The sequence below is a fragment of the Scophthalmus maximus genome, chromosome 13 (assembly GCF_022379125.1).
Source record: "Scophthalmus maximus strain ysfricsl-2021 chromosome 13, ASM2237912v1, whole genome shotgun sequence".
Lineage (NCBI taxonomy): Eukaryota > Metazoa > Chordata > Actinopteri > Pleuronectiformes > Scophthalmidae > Scophthalmus > Scophthalmus maximus.
The window spans coordinates 4,972,065-4,994,756 of NC_061527.1; the positions used below are offsets into that span (position 1 = coordinate 4,972,065).

At 41.8% G+C, this 22,692-nt stretch overlaps 1 protein-coding gene across 2 annotated transcripts in view; it reads left to right on the plus strand.

The window, feature by feature from the left end:
• LOC118318316 (glypican-5-like) overlaps window positions 1-22,692 on the plus strand; it is a 43,254-nt gene that overhangs the window by 14,495 nt on the left and 6,067 nt on the right. For both annotated transcript variants that reach the window (XM_035647842.2, XM_047336819.1), the window contains exons 8-9: window positions 6,520-6,640; window positions 12,140-12,287. In XM_035647842.2, the coding sequence (XP_035503735.2) occupies window positions 6,520-6,640; window positions 12,140-12,287 (269 nt within the window). The remainder of the gene's footprint in view (window positions 1-6,519; window positions 6,641-12,139; window positions 12,288-22,692) is intronic.

A 22,692-nucleotide genomic window follows, 5' to 3' on the forward strand; every position in this document is an offset into this window, starting at 1 on the left:
CGAGTCATTATTATTATTATACACATGTATACAGTATTCAGATCAAGCTGTTTTTTAAATAATAACTATTTAAATGACATCACATGGCAGGCATAATTCTTTTTTGTTGTTGTTGCATAATCTCCTACTGGTGCATGTGATACAAAGTAAATATGTCATCGGTGACCTCTATTAGGCGATACATTGAGCAAATCAGGCACACATCAGCTTCCTTATCAATGTGTGGCCATATTCGTCACTCACAAAAACTGCAATCCGAACTCAATATATAATGTCAAATGGAATTTAGCTCATACAATGACATTTCAAGTGACATTTGTATGGAGCAGCTTCCTGTCCATCCTTTTCTTGCTTAATGTCACAACTAATTGAATTAATCTCTATGAATGTTTCAGATCGAAATCAAGTGTGAGAATTTGTTGATATTGCATTAGTGGAATATCATTACAGTGCCAGTGTTTTTATATAACAAGCCTTCTGCATCCATCACTCTGTACTTCTTGTGAAGCCAGTCAGCTGTAATAGCCAAGTCTCTCCAAAAGAGGGAAGCATCTTATCACATGTTATTCTTTAGTAACCAGACTGTGACTGTGTGCTTCCACCACTGAAGACCTGCCACACCCATTAAAAAAAAAGATATTTTATTTTGAATCAATATGTGTTGTACACATTTAGGAAAATGCTGTTAAAAGTGGGAGAAAGGTTGTCAGAGGCCGATTGAGAAGTCAAAGATAACAACAATTGTGGTCCTCACTTAATTCCGTAATTCCAATATTCAAAGGAAAGTATCTAAAGCAAAAAGAAAAGAAAAAGAAGTGCAAAGTGTGTCTGTTCTGATAGCTCAGGGTTTTTCAGAGGGCCTCTCTTGAAGTTTCAGATCTTGGGTTCTATCCTCAGGGGCTGCACTTGTGAAGTCTCATCACCTAAAGTAAACACCAAGGATCTAACAAGTATCGGTCAAGTATCTTCTTTCAACTAGCTCAGGGAGAAGAATTTTGAATTCCCACAATTCTTAAGTACCTCACCAAAATGTCTCGGGGGGGGGGGGGGGGGGGGGGGGGGGGGGGGGTGGCTGAGACTTCTCTGAGGTTTTGAAGTTCTGGCTTCAGTCCGTGGTGAATTTTTCAAGTTCAACACAAAGACACAAAACACTTCTCTGATACGTGAACCTCATGTGTCTTTGACCAAATAGTGAAGTGTGAGTTCTACTTGTAAGTTTTGATAATGTGGGTTCTATACTTTCCTTTTCTCTCAACTGGTACCATGGTGGGTTGGTTTGCGACAGTAAGGCAGCGTCTGGGTTCACGTCCTGCCTGTTTTTTGGCACCTAGAACTTTAAAACCAACCCTGCTGTAGTACAGCTGCCCACTGCAGCAATGACCACAGGCGGTTGCACTGCAGGCTATGGCTGTCCCCTATGGCGGTCCCTTTTTTTTTTTTTGGGTGGATGTGTAATTTTCACTGTGTTTGTACGAGTGTGCACGTGTGTCCGTGCATGCTACAGATGCTTTAAACCTTTGTTGCTTAGACAAGACAGAAGAGTGGATCTCTCTCTCTCTCTCTCTCTCTCTCTCTCTCTGTGTATGTTACCGTTAGCAACCCTGCAGTAACCGAGGGCAACAGCAGCAGAGCAGCGTTGTCATTGAGGTGCTGGTGTGTTGTGCCCCAGGTCTTATTAAGTGTCACTCACAGTTGCACCTCTCCCATGTCATCTGCAGCGCATTATCTGCAATATGATCATGTGGTGTCGAAACAGTCACGAGGAGCCCGACACTCCAATAACTCATTCACAGCAATGAGTTTCCCAACGTATTCTGCAAGAAAATTCTTCAGAGGTGCAGATGTTGTTTATACAGTCATCTCCGCCTGAATGTAAAGCAAAAACAAGGTTATGTAAAAATGCAAATATTGAAGTGCCTGAAACCTGTTTTTTCTAGAAGGACCAGCAGAGGGCGTCTCCACTGGTTGCAAAAAGAAGTCAGTTAGTTCATCAGGATTTTATCGTCTCAGTCGATCGTTTCAAGTCTTCTTCAACACAGCTCAATGTTTATGTTGTAAATGATGGTCTTGTTTTTATAATGATACCATGTGACGGACAGCTGGTACCGTCCAATGGGTGCAGGTTGCCGTTGTAGCTGGCCGTGGAGTGGACGAGCTCTCAGTCAAGATCTGGTGACTATTCACTAAACTTTTCAAGTCAAGTCAAGTCAACTTTTTATTGTCAGTTCTGCAATATGTGCCAGACATACAGAGGAATCAAGAAATACGTTTCTCTTCGACCCACGGTTCAATAAGTACAAAAGATAAGTAATATATACAATAAATACATTCTAAATAGTGCAAAAGTTAGGCAAAACCAAATGGTGTAGAAAACTATATAAAGTGCAGACTAAATGTAATAAATGTAAAAGGCACAGATGAAAGTGAAAAAGTGTTCCTGAGAGTCTTTCATAAAGTAAATCAAACTTTTGCTGAACTCTTATTGATTTACTCATAGAACGTACACATTTCATTAAACCATAACACTATTGAAAGGTGCAAGCGAAACCAGTCAAACTGAAGCCTCATCACCTTAACCCCATTGAGTCTGATGCCTCTTAAACATTACATGATCGTGATATCTCTTCATCCTTCTTCAGGGCGTTTTGCTTCTTGCTCTCAGAATGTCTCCCCCTGCAGATAAGGAAGATTTGCACACTAGCCGACACTTTGTCTCGAGGCTGTAGATGTCAGAGAGTTGATGTCTGAGAGGACACGGATCATTTCTTGATCGTTCTATTGCACCAGTCATTACAGACCTCGGTACATAAATAATTGATCCGTCCGTTTCATCTTGCAAAGTCATAGAAATTGGCTCATATTTGCAATTCGCTGTGGAGATTTCTTTGACCTCCAGTGTTGACCCGCCTGGCTGTCACCTACCCTTGAATTGCTGATCAATAACAGCCGTAGGCAAAACTGTCAAGAGAACCGCAAGTCAGTCTTGCTTTCGATGGCCACATCGCAGCGGTAAACTTGATTTAAATTATTGATATTTCTGATTTAGACACCAAAAACATTTTGGTGCAGATTTATCAAAAGCTCTTTATACCATTAATTCTCCACCTCTAACGTAACGCACAATCTCTGTTGGCTTCAGAAGGGAAGCAAACGGCGATCCATGTCAAGCTCTAACCTGTTCAGCATTTGTGTAAATGTGTATTTAACATGCTCATCTGTCGTCTTCATCTCTAAATGCAAACAAAACAACTTTTACCCATAAAAACACATAGAAAGTCTTGATGTTCTTAACATCCAGACATATTACAGCGATTTGCAAGACCCCCAATCATCACAGAGTAAAGATATCATCATATTCTCTAGGCCTGTCAAGATAATTACATTATCGACTTGAAACATGAAGAATATTTTGTTTGTTAACATAAGAATTAATGTCAACAACAGTCCAGCAAAGTCTTGCTGCTTCAATCCTCTTATCTGTTCTTGTTGTATGATTAATCAGTGAATGGTTTTGGTTTATAAAATGTCAGAAAATATGGATTTCTTTGTATTTTTTTCTAAAGGCACCGTATCTTCAAATTGCTCGTTTTTTTCTGAGGCCTAAACACAAGTCTTAACTTTGGATACCAAGCTCACATGATTCAGTATCAAACAATGGTCTTAAAAGGATAATAATATTGTTTACCGCAATTCGATTTCGGGGACAATATGTTGTGAAACAAAAAGCAGTTTAGTAGTACTATGAATGTCTCTCTTAAATTTATATTTAAATATAGAGAAACATGTTTATGAGCTGCAACAAGAGCTTGGGTTGCAGAAACCTCAGACGAGCACAGTACTGCTGAAGTTGCCTGTTACCTGCAGTGATGATGCCGATAATGGTGATGTAATTTATAGACATTGCTCTTGCCATCACCCTTAGGCCCCTGGATGCCATTTACCATTAAGCTCTTGGATCCATTACTGGAGATAATTCCGATCCTTATCAATGCATTTTACAGTAGGTCCTTTATTTGCCAACTGTTGGTGTTTATTTAGCTACTAGTGTCCTCCATCTTCTAATGCTCTGGAGAAATCTGGTATTAGATTAAATCCAAATATTTTATACTCCGCCCTCTGTAACATCAAAGTCGTTGTTAACTGTTGCCTCGTACCTTCCCGCGATGTTTTTGCCTAATTTCTATCAATCATTTAGTTTTGTCCGCGTGTGACTGTAAACAGGGTTTTGCGTTGAAAGAGCAAGCACACTCCGCCAACCTTGAATAACAGTCGAATCAATCGCCCGTCACTCCTTGGTTAATGAGGAAGAAGAAGAAGAAGAGCATATCCCCAGCTTTAATGACGATAAAGGGAAAATATACTATTTGTCCGAATATTTGTTCGGTGTTGACAGTCTTGCGCCTGGAGCAAATTCGTTAGATGTGCGCTGTTGACACTGATCCCTAAAAAATCTTTGCTGGAGTCTGTGGAATCTTGGGTTTTCCCCCCAGGGCACAGTTTGTGGTTTTTAATTGAGCTTTAATTTTTTCTTCTCTCTTTTTCTTTTCTTCCATCCTCCTCCTTCCCTTCCCTGTCCTTCTTTTCCTTTTCTTCCAGTTTGGTATTTTCCTCTTTCTGTTGCCTTGGATTTTATTTTATCATGGGGGGGGGGGGGTTCTGCAGGGTCTGATGATCCTTTTATCACAGGTGTTAATTCATTTACGTGCACTCCAGTATCCTGTTATCATGCATAATACTCAATTATGTTTTATGCATGTATCCGCCATACTCTCTAATCCCAGACACAGAGTAAGAGCAGTATTAAACTTTAGATTAGCCGGGATGTATGATCTTTTGCCTTTTACCCGTGCTTCTTTGGAATACTGTATAAGCAGTTTCCATGGTGATAGAGTTTGAAATTTTCCTTTTGTTGTTGTGGCAGTGAGATCCATAAAATAATGGTCTGTCTCAAAAAGGTGAAATTAGTGGGTTGGGCCTCTATAACTTTAGGCTTAACTCGGGCTGGGAATCAAACCCAGTGTCTTCTATACCAAAGCCAGTGGTGTAACCCACTAAGCCATACCATTATTCAGTTTTGGAGAAAGTGACCTGGATCATGTGGATGCTCAGGGGAAATTCAGCTTCTCTAGGACTTAAAATTGTAGAACTATCTGACATCAACTCTTGTCATGATGAACAGCAGGAGGAAAGTTTTGGCCTGGCTTTACGGTGTCATCAGTTTAACACCTTTTATCTGGAAACAACGTTTTGAATATGATGATATCTCATAGAGACAATTTTCAAGAACTGCTAATATCAGGCCTAATAAAGCCAAAAAGAACAAGACTTAGCTGAATTTCAGGATATGAATAACACATTGTATCAGGAAAAATGTATGTATGAAAAAACAATCTGTGAGAATAAAACACAAATTTGCGAAATCATTCATGTGATGGGATCTGATTTCAGGGTGAGCTTGGCTCCAGAGTCATTTTAAAAGTCATCCACCACATCTCCGTCCTCTTTATTTCCCACAATACGTTTCCCCTCGTCACCATAGCCAGACTGTGTTTGTGGGTTTTATTTCTGTTTTGGTTTTTTTTCAAGGGCGTGGACTCGGTGGTTAGTGAGCTGGTGGCTGGTTGTATTAGCTAGCAAAGCTGGTTTGGAAATTTGGAGACATGGAAAGAAATATGACTCATGAACTGTTGTTTCATCCCTTTTGCTCCTCTCTCACTTCATCTGCCCTTCGATCCACCCACTCACTTGAAAACCCCCAGATAAAAAATGATGTGATACTTGCTCAAAGCTCGCTGCAGAAAGAAACATGAGACGATCAAGAAAAGTGATTTCTTTTATTTTCCACCGGTCCACCCAATCAGTCATTTTTTTAAAGATGTTCATTATGAACTCCCTATTTTCATGTAAGTACAACAAAAGCTACATTTGAAATACTTAAGTAAATGAAAATGCTCAATTTAGAGATAATTATTCAAAAAAATAATGTGAAAATACTCCCTATCGGAGACTTTAATGATAGACGATACAGTAATGCAGTGGAATTCAGGATGCAGTATTTCTGTTTACCCTTAGATGCAATTTTTATGAATTATAATTTGGTATCTACTTTCAAATCTGGGAAGTTTACGTTCAATAAGTTGTTTTGCAACCTTGTTGAAAACCACTAATGACAGCGGGCATCAACAGGGAATCAGTCCTCAATAAAAAAATCATCTCTATGATTTAAACACGGTGATTAAGATTGTGATCAGTTTGCCAGAAGATGAGCTCATAGTTAATGTCTCGAGTGGCTCCTCTAGTCAAATCAAATACCGTGCTCCCTTTTTTGCAGGAAATAATTTGTGTGTGTGTGTGTGTGTGTGTGTGTGTGTGTGTGTGTGTGTGTGTGTGTGTGTGTGTGTGTGTGTGTGTGTGTGTGTGTGTGTGTGTGTGTGTGTGTGTGTGTGTGTGTGTGTGTGTGTGTGTGTGTGTGTGTGTGTGTGTGTGTGTGTGTGTGTGTGTCGCTCTGTCTTTATGTAGCTATGCAGGTCGCGTGGTCGGCAGCACTTTGAAAGCACAGAGGGAAAACCCGGAGATGACTGTCCGCAATACAGACCCCGTCCTGAAGGGGACGAAGCTGAGGATGGAGCAGCTGACGCAGGTAAACACACACACACACGCTCACTTCAAATTCACGTTCACCATGACACATGAAGGTGATTAGCATTCTGCACGAATGATGCTACCCTGCCCTCAATGAATATAATTATTCATATCTTTGTTTGAAATAGCGTTGCTATAAGATAATGATGCTAACGGTTTGTTTGATCTTTGGATTGTTGTTGTTATAATAAAATATTTAGTTCCCCTCTTGGTGATTCTCTGAAGTGTGACGTAGGTGTGATACAGTTGCTAAAGCTAGCTGCAGGGTTCTGCATGGGTAGTACTGCGTGTGCGTGTGTGCGTGTGTGCGGGTGCGCGCGTGTGTGTGTGTGTCTGTGTCTGTGTCTCTCAATCATCTGTCACCACCTCCCATGTGAAGCGCTGCTTAATCCAATAAACTGAAATGTCAGCACTTTAAACAGATGTAGATAATAACACTCAATAATAAATTAATCAATTCACCCAATTAAACCAGATTTATGCAGAGCCCTTTGCAGCATCGGGAACTGCATGGCAATGTGGTGATTCATAGAATCACTCGAATGTTATCCATAAAAAATGAATCATCAAGGTTATTTACAATGATTCATGATTCATAATTTATTCGTTATTTGTGGCGCAGACCATGTGTCTGTGTTCAGGACACTTTGTGACGGTCAGACTTATTGATTTATGCAGACAACCAGGAAGGTAAATACATATACACAGATGGTTTGTTGGTCATTAAAGGAAAACACCGGGTTTTTTTTTATTGAATTTTTGTTATTTATCCCCAAATTCCATGGTAACACCAAAGCCAATGATGCATTTGTACATCTCTCAATATTTTACGGCTTGTCTTGCCTAAAAAAAAAAAAAATGAAGGCTATTGCACATCCTGAAGCAGCTGGGCACTGACATTATCAGCAAACGTTACTCAAACAGAAGTGAATGGTGCATAGTGGCAGATGTGCCGGCAAGAATTTATGGCAGCGGGACACTTGTGTGTGGAATCAATTCAAAATGAACTGCAGTGTCCAAGTTCAGCATAACGAGGCGAATGTGTCACTGAGCATTCGTGTGTTATTTGCAGTTGTTGGACATCAACGGAGGGACGGCACAGATGAATATGCCACATTTGGCTTTGGGTGACATTTCTTTTATTTAGAATTGCACTCAGTAGAGCTCACAACTCCGCCGAGGCTGATCGATCCTCCAAAATGATTTATTAGTCGTAAAACATTGTTAAAGAAAGTGAAAAACAGATCCTGGATCTGCATTCATATTCAAGTTTAATGGGTTCATCCCAGGCCCAGGCCCCAAGTTATTTCACTTAAAGTGCTCAGTTTTGAGGTCAAGAGTTAAAAAGAATTCTGTAAACACATACTGTTGTAATGGAATATATATGCTAAATCATGGGAAGGGACATTGGTTTGTTTATCCCGTTTGCTGTTGAAGCGGTTTCTGTGCATTCGTCTAATGTGGGTGGTGGGTCCATTAATCATGTTACATTTACATGCAAGTGCCAAGTCAAAATCCCCCCCGTGCCATGTTCACACACACACACACACACACACACACACACACACCATGTAATCATTTATGTATGAGATCTTTTCACAGGCTCATTAATTCAACGTAATGCGAACGTGTCCTGTTAGTGGAGGATTTAAAGAATGGTGAATGTTTCAACACGGTCGCATGCAACACCAACAGGCGCTCAGACACTAATACGAGGATAGGAAGAGTCAGATCGATGATTTCGGACTTGTAATGCACACAGCCCACTGGATTGATGATGGTAACGCTGCCTGGCCACCGCATGACGTGGAGAGGGGTGGGGGGTCAGATAAAACACAGCTCATCTGCATTGCAAACTATGTTCCAGTTCCAAAGGGCCCTGTTGTCATTGCTTCTCTACGACAAATTGAGCGAATGCAAGTCTGTGCACACAAACAAACAAACCCTGTGTGTGTCCTTTGAGCGAGTTAACAGCATTCACCTCTGGAAATCCAAGACCTGGGCCGTGCTTCTTGCACGCTAGCTGCATCAGTGCTTTCTCAGTGGGGGAAGCCGTTCATCTGAGGCACACACATTACCGGTCGCCATTTATTTAATCACTATTCATGAATGCCATGTGCGCCATTTACACTCCCATATTCCCAGGATGGGATGAGGAAGAAAATATAAAGCAGGACAAAGAAAGCATCCTTGGAATTTTAATTATTTCATGTCGGCGGGGCTTGGAGGTGTTTCTCTCTCCGCCTCTGCTTATCTTTCACCGTCCCAATTTGTGTTACATGTTAATTAGACCTTTGCGGCAGCGGGTTATGTTTCACACAGGCTTTGCCCTCTAATGGTGCAATGAAAATGTGTAATGTTCCTGCTCAGCCAATCAGGAAGAGCCACAATCAACCCAGTGAGTGCTGCCCCTGCATTGGAAGGGTCGTGGTCTCGACATTACTCATCCACCTCAATTGCCTAAAGACTGTGTACGAAAAATGGACGTAGTCAATGGGTCTGGAGAGTGAAGCCAATGTGGAAGAGCCTGAAACATATATTCGATTGAATGACCAGCAGAGGACGACTCCTCTGGTTGTTCAAAAAAGGCAGTTTCTAAATAGACAATAAAGCACCATATACATTGAGGCGGGGGATACTGTGTGATTGACAGCTAGTATTGTCCAATGGGTGCAGGTCGCAGGAGTAAGGTGGACGTGCTCTGTCAGGCCACACCCCCGCTCCTACAAATAAAGTAAATTCTGGTTTCAAAAAAACCTAGATGGGCGCTGGGTAAAATACCAAACGCAAGGCTTCAAAACGGCAGCTCACATGGGGGCGATGGCAAGGTGGGATGCCACTTATCTGCGGGAATGCCATTTATATTGGCTAATTATGCAGCACGCAATACCCAATTAATTTTATGTAATTTTATTTGTAGAGCACTTTTCTAGCAAATAAGCAAAAGGGGCTTTCCAAGGTCAAAATAAACCATGCAACATCAAAAGATTACAATAGGTGTAAATGTGTGCATAAGAACATACATACGTAAATACATAAGCAAACATATACAGGTATGCATATACAGTACGTCTACACAAATACAGTTAAAAAAGATAAAAACTCAGTTAAAGCCAAAAAAATAAGACATAAAACCATTAAAGTGGTAAAGGTTTAGAGAATATCACATATAATGGAAAGACAAGTAATTTTTATAACGCTTGTATTCCATCGTTCATTACGTCTTGAACTGATATAGTCCTGTCTGTGTTCTATTGAGTTTCAAGGAGTTTTGTTAAACGCCTCAGCTTCACACATTATCAATTTTTTTCAAAATATGCAAATAAAAACACATCCCTAAGTCCTCACACCTGAGCCACAAGCTATACGTTTAACTCCTTCCATTCATTAGATGGGACGGAACCAGTCTGGAGCTGCCACCCTTGAGTAATTTCACTTCTTGGCCTGTTGGTTCCACGGGGAGAGTTTCAATGCCACTCGGTCCTATTTCTGTTTTCAAATTCTAACCTTTTCCACATGATTAAGGAAACGCAGCCCTGGTGGAAATGTTGTTGTAATGTATTTTTGTGTCCTCCCTCTGTCCTCATTTCACATGACGGTGAATCACTACCACACAGAGTCATGGTCTGTCTCTGCATCCCGTCGGACATGCTGTCATATAATAACCTTGGTTTGTATCCATGGCAGCCCCTCACCTACTTTAGAGTGGAGGCCAGCTGTCCGTCCTAATGCATCCACCCTCCAACTATCTAGCAGGGAGTCGAACCATAAAAATTAGATAGAATGGATCCCTGATTGGCATTTAAAGGGAAATGCTTTGCAGTTTAAGGGGCCATTTTCCAATTAGATCAAAATGAACGGTGAACCAACAGAACAACAGCTGTTTAGTTTTGGATAACATGCACAAATCAGAGGAAGTTATCGTAAGTTGATTTACAGTATATGTAAACAACTGTTTGTCTAACACACATTTGCTGTGTTCATGTTTAACATTACATTTTCTTTTCCATGTAGCATAGATACTGTGTGTGTCTGTGTGTGTGTGCGTGTGCGAATGCATGCCACATTTCGCAGCAGCTTACAACACATCAGCCTAATTCTGCAACAGTTAATCTATTAATTGCCAACTTTTTTGATTATCGATTAATCGGTTCAAGTAGTTTTTATGGAGAAAAAAAGTCAAAATTCTCTGATTTCACCTTAAATGTTAATATTTTCAGGGTTTTTTTGATCCTCTATGACAGTAAACTAAAATATTTGGTTTTGGGAAAACACATGAGGTTTTGGGAAACACAATCTTAATTTTTCACAATCTTATGACATTTTATGGACCAAACAACTAATCGATAAATCGAGAAAATAATCGACAGACTAATCGATTATGAAAATAATCGTTAGTTGCAGCCCTAGTCAAGCCATGTTTTAATAGTGGAAGGTAAAGGCTCGTTGTAACTGCTCTTACGATGGAGACATTGGAGATCTAAAAAAAAAAAAAAGAATGGTGGTAATCATAAAATCCCAAACAGCTGAATCCCCCTTTGGCCTTTTGTATTGTTTAATTTTCTGGACAGATTTCTCTTTCTGAGCTAATATAAATCATTAATATAGATGTTACTAACTTTGTGACATCTCCCTCTCTGTATGAATAAAAAATGTTATCTCCTGGCAAAATAAAATAACATATAATGTCAGTATAATACATCTTCTTCCTTTTATAAAAAAAAAACTTGTGGCTAGTGGCCTTATCTCTGACTTCAGCTGGAATCTATGTATCGCCCACCTTAACTTTCTGTAACACACATTCATCACGCTGCGAACCAATCATATGTTGCTGTCGACGTGCATGTGTGAAAATGTAATAACTCAAATTTTGGGCGGGTTTTGTATCAAACTTAGACAAAAAAAGTTAATATCCTCATTTTTTTTTGTTTAATTCCATAGCCCCGGTTAAACACGACACTCAAGTAATACATATTATTTGAGCTTATATTTAAATTATAGGTTAATGTCTGTTTTTTCCAATTCTTGAATAGCTGAGCTTTTTGAGGAATGACATTTCCACGCGTCATAACATGCCACAGCATCAAAGCTGTGACTTAACTGAGCTGTAAAGATTATGGATTTGCACAGAGGAATGAGAAATGAGAGAACCCTTCACATGAATCTCTGCTCCATTTTTCAAAAATATGAAAAACAAAACAATCGATTTCTTTTAAAGAAGAGTTGCAAATAGAGTAAGACTTTCTGTCTTTTGTTGGTTGTAGCATCATAGTTAATGTACAGATATGAGAATTGTATCAGTGGCCACGTATAACTCTGGGTAAGAAGGCAAATAGGTGTTCGCCCAAAATGTCACACTACTCCTTTAAGTATTGTCACACTCCGACCTTTGGCCTTCTTTGGTTTAGCCGTTCGATATTGTTGACCTGTGAGTTGAAGGTTGATTTTCTTTTGGAGTGTATGTGTTATTGTCACTGTGTGTGTTTGCCTTGTTCAGGAGCTGTTGGTGGAGCTCGGCTGGGCGAGCAAAGCGAAGGGAAGGGGGGAAGAAGAAGAGGAGGAGGGAGGGAGCACGCAGACAGACGGAGGCAGTGGAAACGACTGCGATGATGAAGATGGCTGTGAAGCATCTGGCGAGAGGAATGGTTAGTCACACACACTTGCACACACGCACACAAACAAGCATTAAAAAATAGGAACAAACATTTGCAAACATGCACCCACGCACAGGAGTTGATGATCAGTTTCCGGATTGTCTTTTGCCTATACACATATAGAGATTCTGACTCGTACATAAAACATTAACATATTATATATGTGTGTATATACACACATAATGAATACAATTCTGCACACATACACAGCAGGGTGTAGGTTTTAAAGTCCTGCTGCCTCCACATAGTATCTTGTGCCACCGGGGAAATGCCCAGAGGAGTGATGGCACAGGAAGATGAACTGTTTCTCTCTCTCTCTCTCTCTCTCTCTCTCTCTATCTCTCTCTCACTTTTTCCATCCCTCCTTCTGCTGGTCTCAGCAGTTTATTTTCTTCCTCAGCCGTTGTAACGGATGCACTCACAACCAGGTCACTCCAAAAACAGCAATAAGAAGAAAAAATAACCTGTAATTGCTCATTTATATCTCTTGACCTCATTCGTTGTGCTTATGCTTTTACATGATACATGTGCCCCATGTGTATGTCTTGTGTGTGTAGAACTAATACATTTTAAAAAGGTACAAAAAGTATTTCTCATTAAATTTAACTACTTTAATTTTTAAAGACTTTTAATATATCTATTCACATTTACAAAAGTTTATCACATGAAAACATAAAAAAACCCTCCCTGAACTAAAATTTGATTGACAATATTCTGTTTTTTGTTGGTCATTAGTTGCTCTCAATATGACAGTTGTAAGAACCTTTTCAGAGGAAAGGAAGAACAACAAAAAGCTAAAACGAGCTGAAAAAAAATCATGATTTTAACAATGATATGGATTTATGACAATGACAATGATTTGTAAATGCATGACCCCAATACCCTAATTCAGAACCTTGGTTTAAACTAGTTTCTAGCGACATGGTTCACACTGATTATTTTGTCTGCTGTCTTCTTGACCTTCATTCAAACTCATCCATATTTCCACAAATGAACAGCCAACAGATTAAGTTGCATATCAATGTTTTGTCAAAGGCTGGTTGAGCTGCTGCGGCTACTCCCCCTCCTCTGTTTGCTCTGAAAAAGCTTTACGGTTCGCATTTATCTTCGACTGGAAAAACACATATGTTGATTAAACCCGTCAACATATACGCAAGGACCCCGGCCACCTTTACGGGGACGGAACATTCCATGACAGCCCAGTGGATTGCGACTGGGGTTCCATATACTAGTCATACTGGTGGATGACCCGAGCCAATTATTTTCCGGTCACATCAATAACATCATAAACGACACAGCGTTGTTTGTTGTCAATGTTTTCTGTGGGTTGATAACTGTGCTGAAAAAAGAAAACAGATACAAAGGCTCGTCCTTCCAAACCATCGCCCTGTTTCCCATGGCAATAGATCGTGTCACCCTCGTGATCACAGCTCCGGTGATGTCATCGAGTGATGGGCTCCAAGCCCCAGGTCAGGATGTAACAGGGTCAGTGGTCATTGTCCTCATCATCGCTCATGAGTGTGTATCCCTGACGTAAAGCACGACTCTACTGTAGCTTGTTAGTCCGTAATGATGCTATACTGTAGCAGCCTCTGGAGCAGTACTTGGGTCGTTGGACATTTTCTTTGGAGACACGAATCGAATTAAAAGTTAGAGGTTATTTATGTAGTTGTCAACTTGAGCTCTCCTCTTTTATCCGTCTCACCCACAAAACAAGAGACTGTTTTAAGACTATTGTCAGCATGCAGAGTGTTCAGTCCCATCACTGCAACACATTGAGCGTGTGGTGTGATTCCTATTTAGTATTAGTCTGGGACCTCGGTTCATTTTTGATTTCCAAGATGGCGTTACCAACGGACGCAGACGAATCATGTGACGTCTGTTGAGCAACGCGAAAAATGTCAACAGACTGGAGCAGAGAGGAGACGTCTGTGATGATGATTCCACAATGTCTGTGAACGAGAAATTTGAAGATATCGGGCACTTTCAGTCGAATGCTCGTTCATCGGTTGTTTACAAAAGTCACTTCCGTCTGCGTCGTGGTTGTGATTGGACCGGCAAGTTTGCTGCAGAAGGACCTACGGTCAGAGGACCTACGGTCAGAACACGGTCCAGACCGTATTCTGGCAGAGCAAATTTAAATGAGCTCCCAGAATTCGTCTGGTTCCCAGGCAACTTCCTGTCCACGAACCACCACAATGTTACACTTTCTCCTTCTGGCTAATTTACAAATTAATGCATGATGACTTTCTGTTTCCCACCCCAACAGAAATGGTGTGTGGAGAACACATCAAATTTAAGGGATATTGTTGAGCATATGGTGGATGACATTATGACGAGTATGCCTAAACTAAGTCGGAACAATTAGTAGAGGTAGAGTAATTTCTTGTAGAATAGTTGGAGAGGCACAGAAAGCTCCATGGATTTAAGTTACAAGCATTGAGAAGTGACATTACCTCCAGATAGACAGACACTTTCTTCCTTCTCCTCCCTTAGGCATTTTGATTGCACCGTGCATACTCATAGTTTGACTGGCCATCGTGAGCACCAAGAGAAAATGTGGTTTGTGTTGGATCTTTAAAAAATCCATACAGTGTTTTACCGTTCCTGTCAGTCTCTACCAGGCCTTCTCTGTGCGCCTGTCATCCAGGGTGTGCATATGAGAGTGTGCTGGGACTGGGCTCACAAACCAGCTTCAACCCTCACCGACCCGACCCAAGACAGAGTGTATTCCTTGGTTTGCCATATCCCGGGGGAACCAAGTGTCTGTAATTGATAATATAGTGAAAAACACAACTTCTGCAGGATATATTTTTATAATATTCAAACACAGTTGTCCAACGGCTTGTGGACCGACATGGCATTTACGACACCTTTCCGTGGCACATTTGCCTCTAAGTGTTCGTTGTCTCCGCCTCTATCATTCATCCTTAATTTGCCAGCTCTAAAAGTAAGATATGTACGGCGGCATTTGTCATACCATATCCGCCAACCTTGATTTGTCAGCTGTGTGGAAGCTCACGCCTCCCGCTCTACGCGCCTGAAACATGGCACATTGGCTATTTGCAGCAGAGAAAATTGCTGGTTATGATTTACCGAGCCGGTGGCGGCGCTTCGGGATCGTTTTCTCACGAGCTGCAATGAATTTCCGGACGAAAGAATCACAATAAAAAAAGAGCTGCCAGAAGGGGGTTTTCTCCACGTCTGCTCACCGGCATCTCTGCGCACATAAACAAACCTCACATGCACTGAAACTGAAAGACCACACAAATTTCAGTGATACAGAGCCTCTTTTAAAATGATTTTGTGTTATTTATGTAGTTACCGTATGAATAAAACACCCACCAAGCGAATAAACGCAGGCCGCTCACATTTCTCTCATGCCACTAAATCAGCCGATCCGAACGCTCTCTGTCACTTTAAAATTCTGCCGGCAGACCACGTCTCTAAAACCGAACCGCTGAAATGTGGAGCTTATTAGTTCACAGGAAAAGGAAGGGGGTGTCAGCAGAACTTTGTTTGCATACGAGAGTGATGCTCAAATTAACGTTTATGGCCTTTTGTTTGTCTGTGTGTGTGTGTGTGTGTGTGTGCGTGCGTGTGCGTGTGTGTCTGTGTGTGTGTGTGTGTGTGTGTCGCCGTCTGTCTGACTGAAGAGGATCCAGTAGCGTTCTGCTTCTTGACTCATAATGTCTTCCCTGATATTGGCCCACATGTGATTGCGCCTAAGATCTTTCTCTCTCTCTTTTCTATCCCTGGGCTGCAGATGTGAACAAGGGTAAAAGAAAAATGCTGTATTCTTCCTGCCTTGAAATTAATTCTCATGACATTTGGCCTTTATTGAATGCTGAAGAGGGACGAGAGAGGGGGCGAGAGGTGGAGGTGGGGGTGGGGGCGACAGGAACAGAAAGCCTGTGTTTCATCTATGTGGTGCCATTTAACGGTGAGAAGTTAATGTGCTCACGCTGATATAGTGCTGACAGCCTGTTATTATTTGATTTAAGTCTTATTTTCCACATCAAGGGAAGTTGATCTCAAACCCCGGAGAGGGAGAATTACTTGGCAAACATTGTTTTGCAGATCAAAACTAAAGAGAAACGCCAAGCATCCAGATATACGAGCAGTAAGAAGCGAGGAGCTTCAGTTAGCGTCTTGTGTGCCAACCAAAAACCTGATACTGTCTTTTGTTCGACATTTGTCGTCTTGAAATCTGCGTTACACTGTCAGATACACCTTTAACTTTATTACGTTTTTATTATGATTACGTTTTTTCTTAGCGAGATAATAATCACACATGTCACAGATGCCAGGGGGAGATCCCCACCACCACCACCACCACCACCTTTTCTTTTTTCCACCACTGCTCTTTCTTCGTTTAGTTACTTTGTCACCCTCACTTCCTCTGGAATTCACCGAGATTAAACTGATTGATTTTTCTCTCCTCGAAACCGGCACAATACCCTTCTCCAACTGCCCTTTCCTCCCATCTCTCCGTCTCCCCAGACATATCCAGGTCCTATAACGTCAATAATGTAAATGTAATCACAGCTTCTCTTCCTCTTCTCTTGCTCTTCTTCTTCTCTGTAACAAATGGACTGCTGCGTCACCATAATTGCTGTGTTATAAACTGTGATGTGGCGGATACAGAGGTGGGGGAATGCAATGCTCTAACCTCAAGGTATCCATGAGTCACTTTCGCAACCACCGATACCAAAGGCTGGAAAGCACCAAACCTTCTCCCAGAAAAAAACCACATACATGGCTCATCAGACCAATCGGACAATAAGCAGTTTGTCTTCATGCTTGGTTATTAAATATATTCATAAAGTCTTTGTGTCCTCACCAAGTACAAGATGTATAGTATGTGGGCGATCTGTGATTGTGTACTCGCAGGGGGGGGCAACTCAGTCCCTGTAACCATGGTTACCAGGTGGTCTGCCCTCCCATGGGTGCCCATTGGATGAGAGTGAAGAAAGGGGGGGGGGGGATAGAGAGATCGAGGTGTAGAGAAACAAGAGGTGTGGTAGATTTTGTGCTGTTACTTTTCCATTTTGCTTTGAGTTTAATTTGCTTTAAAATGGCCGTCAGTATTTGTTTTCTTATCATATACCTTCACCACATACTACAAATATAACATGGCTGAGGCAGTATTCTATCCATTGTCCTGCTCCTGTCTATCGTCCCTTCCAATCGTCTTTGCCCTGCTCCGCTGGCCTCTTCCCCCGTCTTCCCTGGGGCCAGATTCACAAAGCCTTTAGAAGCTATTTCATCTTAAAGGGAAAGGCCAGTTTTTTCCAGTGCTCTGGCTTTTTTTTTTTTTTTTGCGCCCCCTCCCTCCAACCCAAGGACAGTTTGATCTGCATTCGCAAGCATCCGCTGCTCTCTCTGAAGGGAGCCGGAAAAGAACAGTAAAAAAAGGGAGAGACTTGAGGTTCGGATTGATCAGTGCTATGAAAGAAAATTGTTTATATACGCTTGCACTGTAGGTGAAATATTTTAAAGCATTTGAATGCAGTCAGTACATTTTGTTGTTGTTTAGTAACACAATGAAGGAATGTGTCCTGTTTGCCTGTTCACAATGCAAACGCTCGAAATATTTTCCATCAACATTATTTGCAATGATCAAATGCGGAACATGGCACCTCCAGTCTCATCCTTAACATCTTTCATAGTCTCAAACCTGCTTCCTCTTTTTCATTTTATTGATTTCACATTTGCTGGACTGCAATATGAACATCGCCAACAGCATTTTGTGTAGGAACCAGAATTAATTTCGGCAAAGCAAATTAACGGCATGAAAAAAAAATCTAATTTAGTATGATCGTTGTGATTTTTCGTGGATGGCTACTTTTTAAAAAAAAAAAATTATGCATAATCAGTTGTCTTTGCTTTTGTTTGATTTGCCCAGATCTCACAGCTTGAGGTTTATTGACTAGAAGTGATTTATTGACACACACACACACACACACACACACACACACACACACCAATAAAATCAAGAGGGGAGAAGAGTGAGGAGCAGATTCAGGAGAAATCGTCGGGGGGCTAACAGCAGTTGCAGAGAGAAGTCATAAAGGATAGGAATCACATGCGCGTGTGTGTGTGTGCGTGTGCGTGCATGCGTGTACGTGCGTTCGGTAATGGTTAACAAGCAGCAGAGTTGAAATGATGGATCCCCGGGGCAGTTGAGTCTGGCTCATTAAAGAATTACACATTCACTTTGCTCTCGCTCTCTTGTTCAAAGCGACGGAGGGTCTCGCTGTTTTGTTCGACACATCCACAGAGAAAGGAGTCGATCTTAACATGCCGCATACTTTCACTATACCTTATCTGCTGAATAAATATGTGCATGGAGCTTTCAAGCACCTTCATATTGGCTGTCATATCCCGTTCCCGCCTGCCTCCTGCCTGTCATCCCGTCTGCGTGCCTGCCTGTTTTCTCTGCTCGCTTGTCTTTCTCTGTTGACTCCCTGCTTGTCTTTCTACACCTGAGTGAGTTCGCTCATGTTAATCTGATTAGACATCATCTGTTTATCGGCGCTCCTCCCCGCGTCGTTACTCTCACTCGTAACCTTTTTTAACCGAATCCCGTCGCTCCTTGCTATAGCTTTCTCCAGCTGCACCTCCAGCTTTTTTTGTGTATTTAAATGAGTATTCACAAGCCTCACTCACTCACACTCACTCACACACACACACACACGCACACACACACAACCCCTATTGGCCTTTGTTGATGTACAACCTTCAACCAATCACTCTTGCAATGTTCATCCTTTTCATCCGCCTCCAATCACAGCCGTTGCCTCGCTGCATCCACCCTGCAGTCTTCAGCTCTCTTTTCTTTTCTTTTTTTCTATCTGCGTGTTTCCTCCAAAGGTTTTTATGATTCCACCGGAGGCTGCGCTTAACCTCGGTGAGTGCGACCTTGGAAAGATGCTTCACTGCGAGTCAAAGCGTTAACTGTTACTGCGGTCGTTTGGAAACGAGCTCCGGCCATTAACCTAGGTATTAGTTTTTTAAGCCTGGTGTTACCGGAGCTCATCTTGGAGAAGATGGTGTGCTCACCTGGAGTCCGCGTTTAAGGCGTGTGATTTTTGTGACATCATGACTTTGTTTGGGAAGCCGATCCTGGTCCAACAAATTAGAATTCAAAGAACTACTATATCTTCGAATATGTCAGTCTAATATACTTCCGGTTTATCACTAAATACCTGCAAAAGTGACACTCCCGTCAACCTCACCTTTACTTTGTGCTACTGATGTTTCATATGATATGTTAGCATGTTAACCACAAAACTAAGATGGTTAACATGATAAACAATGTGCCTGCTTGACAATAGCATTTAGCTCGAAGCACCGCTGGGCCCGAGGGCAGCTAGACAAGGTTGTACTGTAGCTGCAGGCTTTTAGTTTTGAATTTCCTCTTTGTGCTGTGTGTGGTATTTGCTGTGATGAAGTGATAAGCTGCTTACAGACACGCACTGAAGTCAGGACATTTTTGGCCAAATAAGCTGATTCTGAGTCAGATTTTCCGGACATTTGCCAAATGGGATGTATGTGAGAACGCAAATGTTGCTCTTTACATTTTCCAGAACTTATACAATTTTTGGAAAATGTCTGTGTGAACCTGTGTGATACAGCAGGAAAATCTCCAGAAGATTTGCCCACTTATTTCTTTCTATATTTCGTTGTCTGATTTTTTTACATGCTGTCTTCCTGCTGTATTCCAATTGTGCTATAGTTTTATAATTTTATTCAAAATTGCCATCCGTATTATCTCCAGCTACCTTTTACCATGTTCTCCCTGTGCTCCATGTTTGTGCGTGCGTGTGTGTGTGCGTGCGTGCGTGCTTGTGTGTGTGTGTGTGTGTGTGTGTGTGTGTGTGTGTGTGTGTGTTCCCTCCCTGGGGACCTGAGGCTGAAGTAATGATATTCCTATTACTGATTCAGCTGCAAAAGCTATGGGATACATTTACACGCCTACACGTACACATGTCCGTTATCCAGACGCTTTTCAAGGTCACCTCGCATCGCGTTTGTGTGTGTGTGTGTGTGTGTGTGTGTGTGTGTGTGTGTGTGTGTGTGTGTGTGTGTGTGTGTGTGTGTGTGTGTGTGTGTGTGTGTGTGTGTGTGTGTGTGTGTGTGTGTGTGTGTGTGTGTGTGTGTGTGTGTGTGTGTGTGTGTGTGTGTGTGACAAATTGGAGAGCAACAAGATTGGGCATAATTGGGGCCTAAAGCGACATTTCTGAACAATACACCACAGGCATCTGATATCTGATACGATCATCATCGCACTCCATCTTTCGCGCTGTATTTCTCACACACACACACACACACACACACATTAAAACACATCTTTCTAAGAACACTCATTGACCTATTGCATGGCCTAGCTCCTTACGTTGACTCTGACAACTAAGCCAATTTCTGACCTGAACCCCAGACTGTATATAAAAATGAATGTAGTCACCGGGTCAGTAAAAGTGAAGCCAATGCGGAAGAGACTGAAACCTGTATTCTCATATATTTACAACCTATTAGAACAACATTCTTCTGAGGAGTTTATGGTTCAATCGCTAGTTTCAAATCTTCCTCAATACAGCATGATGTTCATTTAGTAAATTATGGTCCATTCAGAGGCAAAAAGACAATATTGCACTGTATTCATTGGGGGCATGGATCCAGGCGTGATTGACAGCTGGTATCGTCCAATAGGAGGGTTGGAGGTATAGGCGGACGTGCAGAGGACGAGCTCTGTCAGGCCACGCCCCCAGCTCCTTCAAATTGTTGGTTGTTTTTGGTTTCAAAAAACCAAGATGGCGCTAAACTCTTGGCTTCAAAACAGCAGCTCACAAAACATTGGGTTTGGTAGTTTTATTTTATTTCTAATTTAATTATTTAATTTGATAAGGCTTATGCAACACGGCTACATGCTAAGAAGCAACATATCTGTGGTGGGCACACTACAAAAGAATTGTTGTTTGAGAAAATGTTCACCTCAATACTATTTGGATCCTTTACACAACTGGAAGAATAAAGGTATTAGTCCACCATTTCCTCTCTTTTTTTTGCGTTTTAATTATGTTTTTGTATTGTAGAGGGGGAAAAAAAATTCTACTTCCAAACCCAGTTGAAATCTTTTTACACCAGTGATGCTTTGATCTTTTGCGACGTTCAAGGCCTCAGCATTCCTGCCTGATCCGTAACAAGCGTAGTATCCATTCCACATGCCGATACCCAAACCTCAGCATAACTGTACATAATTGTCTTTCATGCATTCCTTCAGTCGGCCACCTGAAACTGAACCCCGCGCTGACAACGCAGCATCTTCCTAATAATAACAACAACGCTCAACAGTGTGCCGCCTGTATGCTGCATGTCTGTGGGTCGCACTGTCGTGTTTGCTATGCTGGACAGAAAACAACTCACCTGAATTAATGCTTTTTTTTTTTTTTGTATTTTGTTGGTAACTTCAAGTAGTTCAAATATGTGTGTTCATTTTACGTAGCTCCGTGCGTCCATGAGGGTGGAGTGATTAAAGGGTGTCGAGGGGATGTCTGATCTGATGAGTGAAAGTTGAAAAGTGAACTGACAGCAAAGGTGTATCGCCATAGTGTGTGTGTGTGTGTGTGTGTGTGTGTGTGTGTGTGTGTGTGTGTGTGTGTGTGTGTGTGTGTGTGTGTGTGTGTGTGTGTGTGTGTGTGTGTGTGTGTGTGTGTGTGTGTGTGTGTGTGTGTGTGTGTGTGTGTGTGTGTGTGTGTGTGTGTGCGCGCTCAGCTTTGATTTATGGCCCCGCGCCAGCTGCTCTGGACCCGTACTGTCATCCCGGAGGTAATTCTTCACCTGAATCCAGGTCCACTTTTGTGGAAAAAGTATCTAAATTACAAGCCAGCAGTGCAGAGGACACATTTGTTTTTCTTTGAAAGGGATGATGAATCACCGTCTGAATTTTTTTTTTCCGTCAGCTCTCCTCTTCAGCAGCTCGCCTTTACGCATTTTGTCTGTTCGCGTCGCACCTTGTTAGACCGTCACATCGCCTCCTGTGGGGAAGCAAACTGTGTTTTTATTCTCTACGTCGATGAGAAGGTCAAAACTTTTGGCTGATTTGTCGTGGCACCGACCTGGATACTGAAATCTACCACTGTACTGACAGGATCATTCAAATGTCCCTCCTGCAGCCTTATTGTCACAAACACACTCATTACTCATTGCACTAAAGGTTAAACTACCCCCTGAGTATGACCAGTGACATTGTTCATCACTCATCTCCAGCTGTGTGTGTGTGTGTGTGTGTGTGTGTGTGTGTGTGTGTGTGTGTGTGTGTGTGTGTGTGTGTGTGTGTGTGTGTGTGTGTGTGTGTGTGTGTGTGTGTGTGTGTGTGTGTGTGTGTGTGTGT